The sequence below is a fragment of the Triticum dicoccoides genome, chromosome 7B (genome assembly GCF_002162155.2).
Source record: "Triticum dicoccoides isolate Atlit2015 ecotype Zavitan chromosome 7B, WEW_v2.0, whole genome shotgun sequence".
Taxonomy (NCBI): Eukaryota; Viridiplantae; Streptophyta; class Magnoliopsida; order Poales; family Poaceae; genus Triticum; species Triticum dicoccoides.
In genome coordinates, this window is record NC_041393.1 from 386,542,689 (window position 1) to 386,552,094 (window position 9,406).

Sequence of the window (9,406 nt, forward strand, 5' to 3'; positions counted from 1 at the left end):
TAGAATCCAGTTGAATGAACCTCTTGACATCGGCAGGGGTGACACCTTCACCGGCCTTGGGAACGCCGTTCTTGACGACATACCAGAGGTCGACATCAATGGCTTCAAGATGCATTCGCATGTTATTCTTCCAGTAGGGGTAATCAGTGCCATCGAAGATAGGGCACGCAACGGATTTTTGATTATCCCTGCAGTCGACATAGCTAGAACTCCAGGCGGTTAAACCGAATCACACAGAACAAGGGAGCACCTTGCTCTGATACCAATTGAAAGTGCGAGATATCGACTAGAGGGGGGTGAATAGGCAATTTTTATGAAAGTCTTCAAAACACGGAGGCTTTGAAGACAGACAATAGAAATGAACTTATTTATATGCAACGGAAGGTAGACTATAGTAGACAAGCCATAGTCAAGTAAGCAATGAGTGAAAGCACGAAGACTATTAGCAGCTAGGTAGTATGGATCGGGATGGAAGATAGTATGAAGCCAAAAAACAATAGTCGTCACATAGTGAAGTCAATCAGATCAAACAAGCAGGCAATGACTTCACGAAGACAAACTATAAGTAAAGAGAGGTAAGAGATAGAACCAGTAGCTTGGTGAGGACAGGGATTTATTGGACCAGTTCCAGTTGCTGTGACAACTGTACGTCTGGTTAGGGAGGCTGAGATTTAACTCAGAAGACCGCGTCTTCACGTTATTCCCCTTGAGCTAAGGACACTTAGTCCTCGCCCAATCACTCTGGTAAGTCTTCAAGGTAGACTTCCAAACCTTCACATACTTTGTTCATCGGCAATCCACAATGACTCTTGGATGCTCAGAACGCGACGCCTAACTGGCTGGAGGATTCACAGTCCTCAAGTGTAATAAGTCTTCAGATCACGCGGACAGAAAGACTTCAGTGATGCCTAACACTCTTTGGCTCTGGGTGTTTTGGGCTTTGTCCTCGCAAGGATCTCTCTCTCTCTCAAATGCTTCGAAGGTGGGTTGCTCTCAAACGACAAAAGCCGTGCACTAACTCTGAGAAGCCACCAATTTATGGTGTAGGGGGTGGGCTATTTATAGCCAGGAGGCAACCCGACCTGATTTGTCCGAAATGACCCTGGGTCACTAAGGAACTGACACATGTCCAACGGTCAGATTTCAAACACACGCGGCAGCTAGACTTGGGCTACAAGTAAAGCTGACTCATCCAGCTCTGGATAAGATTTGCTCTCATTGTCTTCGCTCGAAGACATAGGATTTGGTTGAGCATCACATCAGTCACTCTGACTTTGTTCACTTGGACCCCACTTAACAGTACGGTGGTTCCTATGACTCAACAATGAAGAAAAGGAAACTACGAAACAACCATGTCTTTGCATTCCATAGTCTTCACGTGAATGTCTTCTCGAGTCATAATCTTCATTGTGAATATCTTCACAGACCACCATTGTCTTCAATGTCTTCACATATTTTTAGGGGTCATCTCTGGTAGGAAAACTAAATCAATGAGGGACTACTACCTGTGTTATCCTGCAATTCTCACAAACACATTAGTCCCTCAACCAAGTTTGTCGTCAATACTCCAAAACCAACTAGGGGTGGCACTAGATGCACTTACATGGCCGCATTGGGTGGAACAGTTGATTGATGATACCCCCTAAAATGCGGGGCACGGTCAATGTTTTCATAAGACGTGCCAATAAGAGGGTTACCTCAAACCGAGATTCGAATAGGCAATAACTGACATGTATGATGTCATGAGCGGTGATGCTTAGGAGAAGTTCTCAGTAATTGACTGCCGGACACACCTGCGCTTCTAGTCTTCGAGACTAAGCAAACCACACACTTTGGAAAAATGAAGATGTGTTTAGGTGGCACATGGCGGCTGGCCTTATCCCCTGTTAGAAGGGCACTATCGACCGGTAGGGGATCTACAAGCTCTGTATGGATGCTTAGCCTGGGGCGTTGAGAGGAACTTACCTGCTAAGCCGAAGACATTTATGCGAAGAAGATTGCCATCCTTGGATTTGAAGACAAGTTCGGGGGGCTATTGACGGTGTCCTGGACTAGGGGGTCCCGACCTAGCCGATCTAGTCCATGGACCGGATTGATAGCCCGCTGATGAGAAAGGACTCCGGAGGCCTCTAACCTGTGGCGTAAGCATATCAGACTTCACCGAGGACTTGGCATGTACTCCAAGTATATCTATTAGAATCGGCATGGAACCCCTAGATGGCAGCCGACCATGTGTAACCCTAGATACCCCGGGTGCCTATATAAAATCGAAGGGTTTAATCTGTATAGATATATTGATCACCATCACCATTACCCTTAGGGTTTAGTCCACAACTTACGATCTTAAGGTAGATCAACTCTGTAATTTGATACATCCACAATATAAACAAGAGCAGGACGTAGGGTTTTACCTCCTCAAGAGGGCCCGAACCTGGGTAAAAACATCGTGTTCCTTGCCTCTTGTTACCCATCGATCCGATCTCACAGCTCGGGCCCCCTACCCAAGGTGTGCCGCTTTTGACATCGACAAGGAGGTACAGTGGTGTGACGTGTGTGACACGTGATTTTTGGCTAAGGTTTTTTTAGTTATGTGATATACGATTTGACGATTTGTTTTCTAATGAAGTTGTAATTAAGATGCAATGATTCGTAATTAAGTTTGTTGTGAAAATTATGACTGGTGTGATGATTTGTTTTCGAATGAAGGTGCAATGATTGCTATTAAGGTGTTGTGGAGATGATTAAAATTAATTAGTAAATATGTTAATTTGATGTGATGTAACATTGGACAGTCCGGCCCGTCGATGAATATGTACTAGTTAAAATAGTATAATGTTTTTGTCTGACCTCTTTTATTTAATACTCTTCCGTAAAAGCGTGGCGCGGTGTTTTGGCTCCTAGGTGTATATGCATCCATTGTCTAAATACACATTTTAAAAAGTTGAAAAATTCAGAACAAAAATTCCATGGGTATATCCGGACATTCTACGTGCATGCACAGAGTTTCGGTGAAAAACAACTTTTTTTGTGGCTTGTGTAAAAAAGATAAGAAATGCAAAATGAATAGTTGTAATGAAGCATCAAAAATTGTCTTTTTTACCCGAGCCACAAAAAACCTTGTTTTCCACCGAAAATTTTGTGCACGCACATAAAATGTTTGGATATACACGCGGGATTTTTGTTCGGAATTTTTCAATTTTTCAAAATGTGTAGCGTTTGCCAATTTCCGTCCGTAAAAAGCGTTCACATCACTGTAGTCATGAATATTGAATCACAATCGCAATCGATAGTAACAGAGTAGAGTTATGCAATTTTTTTAGTCGGCGGCAACTCACGGACATTTAGCTAGTGCTTGTAGAGTGCCGGGGCAGTAATCCACTAACGAATATTCAGTATTTTTAATTTCCAATTATAATCTGAAGCTGAACCATAATGATCAGGTATATTCAGTGGTCACATCATCGGTGCCTTTCCCATCTTTATTTTCCCGGACGACAAGCCAAGCAAGCCCAACAAATTCCAAACCCCCACGCAAGAAATTCCAAATTGCCACACGCGAATCCTCGCTTTCCCTTCCGAGCACGATCCATCCATCCCATCCCAAAGGAACAGGGAGCTGCTGCTGCTGCATCTTCCGTGGTCCCGGTTCTAGGGACTAAGCAAGTACAAGATCCTCTCGGTGAGCTTATTGCCCCTCCGATCCTTTTGCTTTTTCGTTGGCTTTAGCACCCTAATTCTAGAAAATCCGAGAAATTTTGTGGGGAGTAGTGATGCTTGTGGATCGGCGGAGATGAATCCGTCTGAATTCAGGAACCTGATAAGACAGAAGAAGGGCTAACCCCCTTTTGGTCTCGAGTTGACTGTGGAGTGTGAAGTCGTTCTTGCTGATGGAGGAGCTGAGCTGGGCTTGGATTTTCTTTAGCTGTTTAGCACCGGGAGAGCTTTGTTTGTGTAACTACACGAAGAAAAAGAAGAAGATTCTTTACCTGCTATTTCTAGATGTTGATCTGATTCGATTGCGCCACACAGGCGATTCTCTTTGCTACAATTGGAGAACCACGGCTCGCAGGGTTTGTACTTTGGTAGATTGCAGCAATGGAAGTGTTAATTGAGAAAGATATAAAATTTTAGCTAGTTAGGGGTGGATATTGATACAACCTAATTGATGCAATGCAAGTTGTCGATTTGGATATCTCTTATCTGGTTGTCTTAATACTTCAGGCTTGGATTGCATAAGAGTAGTAGAATGCTACAGGAGTACCATGGCTTTTTTTTAGAAAAGGAGGATGACCCCCGGCCTCTGCATCTGGGCGATGCATACGGCCACTTTATTAATTATTATCACAAGACCTTACAAAGTCATACAACAGTAAGACTAAAGCCACCGTCTAAGCAACAACTGTCGCTACTCCTATCCAATTGATGAAGGGGCGCTGATAGTCTGGGCCTAATACCAAACAGACATCGCAGCCAAACCTAAACATCTAAGACCTGAGGTCCCAACCGGGACACCTGCTGGGTATGGGGCACCTACCAGTCCGGCGCACTCCTCAACCTGGACGCCTGTCGGGTATGAGGCCGTCGCAGCCACCTGCCACCAATCCATCTTCAGTGTTGTACTGCTGCACCACCTTGCCCGGCCTCTCTGCCATCGACGCCACCACGACGCCTGATAACGTCACCCTCCTGCGCGAGTCCCTCGCCACACATCGGGCGCCGAGTCTCCACTGCGCCACGCCGCCGAAATACGCCACCATTAATGTGTAGGATGAATCACCGCTCCACCAGATATTCCGTCCACTGGTCCCTCGAGCCCGTGTGCACCTCCAAGAATGACGCCACAAGAGGGAAACGACACAATATTGCCGCCGTCATCCGATCTACTGATCTAGGGTTTCCCCCGGAGGTAGCAGATAGTGGCCTGGAACTTCTCAACAGCGATGCCTTCAACAAGGGAACGACACCGAATAGTGCCGCCATCGCCGGCCTCGGCAGCAGCCGCGAGCAGGTCTTCACCCAGATTTGTTCCAATGGCCTCCATCAAGTGTCTTGTGCACGGATCGTCCACCACCGCGGCCGCCACGTCGCCCGTCGCGAGTCCACAGCCGCCGACACATCCTCCGCCGTCCGGGGCCGCCGCCCCGGGATCCAGCCCTCGCTGGCCGCCGGAACGAAGCCACCAAGCCCCATCGAGGGCGGAGAAGCTAGATCCGGCCAAACCCTGCCAGGATCCGGCCTCTCCCCGCGCTGAAGCCACTCCCGTGGCCCTGCATCTCGCCCGCGCCTGAGGCGATGCAGGCAGCGCATGCGCGCGCAACGCCGCGGAGAGGGGAAACGCCCTGCCGCCACCTTCCCTGGGGCGCACGCGGACTTCGCCGGCGGCCCCTCCAGCGGAGGCGAAGCGAGGGAGGGGGCGAGGAGACCTGGCGGTGGCGGCGCTAGGATTCCCCCGAGTCGCCCGGGGCGACGCGGGGGCGGGATTTTCTTAGATGGCGATGTTGACAGGTGTGCGTGCCTCGGTCCAAGAGTTGGGACGAATGATTCTGAGGAGTACCAGGGCTGGTGTAGTATATATCGTAATGCAGTTCCTTCTTTACCAAAATGCAACCATTGTGAGAGCTGCTGCGTCTTCTGCAATTGCTACTGGATACCCTTATTTTTTACAGTTTCAAGTTTGAATTGTATATATGTGTAGTTTGTTTCTGTGTTGTTGCTAAAATCCACAATCTGTAACTGCGGTGCCGCTCACTTCTTGAAGTGCATCTGGCATCAATGCATGGGTCTCAGATATGTGACTGTTAACCATTTGATCACTTTTCACTCCCTGGTTCATTTGTTTCTTATAAAATAGATCACGGCTGCGAAGGATTTGATGACACATAAATAGTGAATGATTATTTGCAAATACTAATGTCATGTTTAGGCGATAGATGCTTATAACTTTCCGAAAAGTTAAGTCATTTGTTGTTTTCACCTTTTGCAGAGCTACTAAAGTAAACATTAACATTTCTCTGCTTGGTGGTTACATTTTATATGAAGGACTCTTTATACCTTTTTTTATATTAAAGCATGTTCTATTCCTCCGCGGACTAAGATTAGCATTCCTTGTAGATGGCTTGTTCTGATGGTGAGGCTGAGCACCAATGGATACAGAATGTCAAGTCAGGAGGAGCAGTTCCTTGTCTACCGCCCGAAAACTGTCCTAATGGTTGGGCTACTCCTCCTGGTGACACTTTTATGGTCAGAGGCCCAGAATATTTTGCAACCAAGGCAAAAATACCTGGTGGGGAGTATCTTCTGAAGCCTCTTGGAGTTGATTGGATCAAAGGCCCAGTAAAAATCTGTGAGGTCCTGAAAAACAGGAACCATCGTGTGAGGAAAGCCATCGATGAGGAGGTTTCTCACGGCAATAAACCTTTTGTCTGGGCCTTCAACTTGCAACTTCCCAGCAAGGAGAACTACAGCGCGATATTTTACTTTGTCTCACTGGAACCTGCACCCGAGGGCTCGCTGATGGATCAATTCCTTAAAGGGGATGATGCTCTCCGTAAATCCAGGCTTAAACTGATAGCAAACATAGTTAAGGGTCCCTGGATTGTCCGAAAAGCTGTGGGTGAACAAGCCATCTGCATACTTGGCAGAGCACTTTCGTGCAAGTATGTCGAGGGATCAAACTTCATCGAAGTTGATGTGGATATTGGGTCTTCCATAGTTGCAAATGCAATTGTTCATCTGGCATTTGGTTACGTGGCGACACTGACTATAGATTTAGCATTTGTTATTGAGAGTCAAGCTGAATCAGAGCTCCCCGAGAGACTTCTTGGAGCTGTAAGGTTCTCTGAGTTGAGTCCGGGATCAGCTGGTGTGTATGAAGTGCCATCTGAAGAGCAGCAGGAAATTGCTCCAATTCTGCCTTCAAGATTATGGCGGAGTTTTTCCCAACTGCTACAGAACCCAGGCAACTCAATGCAGCCGTCGCCTAGCTCAGAAAACACTAACGGAAACTTTCACAAAGAAGATGCTGGTAACAGCGATAATTGGTAAGTGCAGCAGACTCGATGTGCTAATTAGCCACTGCTTTTGTTAGAATATTTTTACATTAACAGATAAATAAATAAAATTATAATAGGATCATTCTACTGTAATCAAATTGCAACCTATGTTACAGTTCTAGGATGTATCTGAAAATGTTTCTGATGTTGAACGAAGCTTTATCACGCAAAAAATACCGAATAATGGTCTTCTCTTTTGCAGATATCCCTGAATCCCATACTAGAGGAGATGTATACACCTCCCATCAAAAGGATGCCTTCATTGGTTGAGGATAATATGCCAGTTCAGGCGATGTGTAAAAGTTGAATTTGTTTTTATGACGATGGACGACGGCCTCAGGTAGTTGTGGATTATCATAGTTCCGGGCCCTGCTGTAAAAATGATACATAGTGGTCAAGAGAAAACAACATCTTTCTGTACATATTAACTAAATTTACCTTTTAGCCCGAGAAATTGAGATGTTGCATTGCATTCTCTATCTGGCTGTGACGCTGGTAAAAACTTGCTCCAAATCCCTCGTGGAACCCGGAGTGCGATGAAAAGCTACATCAGAACTGATTACAGCATTATTTCAAGGTCATCTAAACATAGGAGAATTCCTTATTTAACACCGTGTTTAAATTTTATGCCCTATTTGATAAAGACAAATAATTTCTTCCCTATCTAACAACGACTCTAAATTTTATGCATTTTATGACCCTAGATGACATCTGAAAAGACTCTTTCGTCTCTCATATGGTAGTTTGTGCACGCGCATGTGTGCTACTGATGCTGTGTGTGTGATGCTGCCTGTCTTGCTGCGTGCGTGTGTGTGCTACTGACCTGCACTGAGGTTGTGTGTACTGCCGCTGCGTGTGTGTGCTATTGGCCTGCACTGATGTTGTGTGTGCTACTGCCGTACATACACATACCACCTGAGGGGTGAAAGGGTCTTTTCAGGTGTCATTTAGATACAAAATGGACGAAAATGTCATAAAGGGCATAAAATTTAGACTCCTTGTTAGATACTATAGAAGAAAAAGTTTTTCAGTGTCAAATAAGAAAATATAATTTGAAATAGCGTTAAATAAGGAATTGTTTCTCTAAACATTGTTTGGTGTTATGGCGCTGCTAGAAGGAGGGCGCGAGAGGGCCGGCCGGGGGCCTTTTTGCCCACGGCCGGGCCAGAGGGAAGGGATTTCCTTCTTAATTCTTACTTGATTAGATTGATACATCTCCTCTCTTTATATAGAGAGGTTTACTTGACTCCCAAGCAAGGCTTACTTGACCCCTAAGCAAGCAACCCTTATCTTTAATTAACGCTAAGACTAATGGGCCCATTAGGCCCATTACGTACTCTAACATTACACCCCACCTAGACATGCAGCTTGTCCTCGAGCTGCAGCCTAACCAAGTTATAACCATGACTCGACGCAACACAAATCTAACACCTAAAAACAAGCCTTTTACATCTCAGCTTGTTTTATGACTCTCAACCTGAAATGGACTGGGACGCTTTATTTTGGACCCCTCAACAAAAAGTGGACACCATCCGCACATTGGACGTGCACGTGTACAGCCACCTGGATCCCATGGACACCACCTTGACCAAAGGAGTGCATGTGTATGGCCACCTGGAAGTGGTTGCAAGAGCGACCAGTAGAGGCGCCCTCGCGGCGGTCGGCGGCGGAAAGCAGTGATGCTACGCGGTGCACTCCTATCGGTGACACCCTGCCTTCTCCCCGCTGGATGGCTGTTGGTCTGCACGGCACAGGGAAGAGTGGAGGGCTTGCGATGGAGAATGACGAGGAGGGATGCGCCCCCCAACCGCCGATGTCGCAGACTTTGAGGTCGCTGCCCGCGGGGAAAACAGCATGCCTGCCGCCCGCGGGGGAAACTGCATGCCCAAGATCCCCGACGCAGCTGACGAGATTGAGGTCCTTTGCGCAGCGAAGGGCACCTTGGAGGAGTGGCAACTGCAAACCACGCATCTCCCGCACACGCCGACGCGCTAGGAGGCCGCGTGCAGCAGCCTGCAGCCTCGCCGCCGCCGACGCGTGGCGGGTAGCGATCCAAGACGGAAGCGGTGACAGCGACGGTGGGGACTTGATCTGCTGGATGTGGACGCCCTGGGATGGCGGCGGCGCTGATGGGAATGAGGTCGTCGCACTCCCATCGTAGGGCATCCCATACTGGACGGCGGAGTTGACCAGCGGTGGCTGCTGCAGCTGCAGCGGCTGCTGCGGAGGCCGCCAGGAGCGACGACTGCCACTGCAGCCAGGGCTGGGCGATGGTGGCGATGGATGGCAGTTGCAGCGGCCCGGCGAGCGCGGGGAAGGACGTCTGGTGCGGCGGCTGCCACGGCGGTGCGGAG

At 47.5% G+C, this 9,406-nt stretch overlaps 1 protein-coding gene across 1 annotated transcript; it reads left to right on the top strand.

The window, feature by feature from the left end:
* The first annotated feature begins 3,458 nt into the window (after nt 1-3,458).
* Nucleotides 3,459-7,531, top strand: LOC119338127 (protein ENHANCED DISEASE RESISTANCE 2-like). Its single transcript, XM_037610425.1, has 3 exons — nt 3,459-3,679; nt 6,112-7,040; nt 7,255-7,531. Coding segments are annotated over exons 2-3 (930 nt in total). The 5' UTR covers nt 3,459-3,679; the 3' UTR covers nt 7,256-7,531.
* Nucleotides 7,532-9,406: the final 1,875 nt, after the last annotated feature.

What these genes read in the sequence shown, in the direction of transcription:
- LOC119338127 (XM_037610425.1), top strand. Translation starts at nt 6,112, where the DNA reads ATGGCTTGTTCTGATGGTGAGGCTGAGCACCAATGGATACAGAATGTC.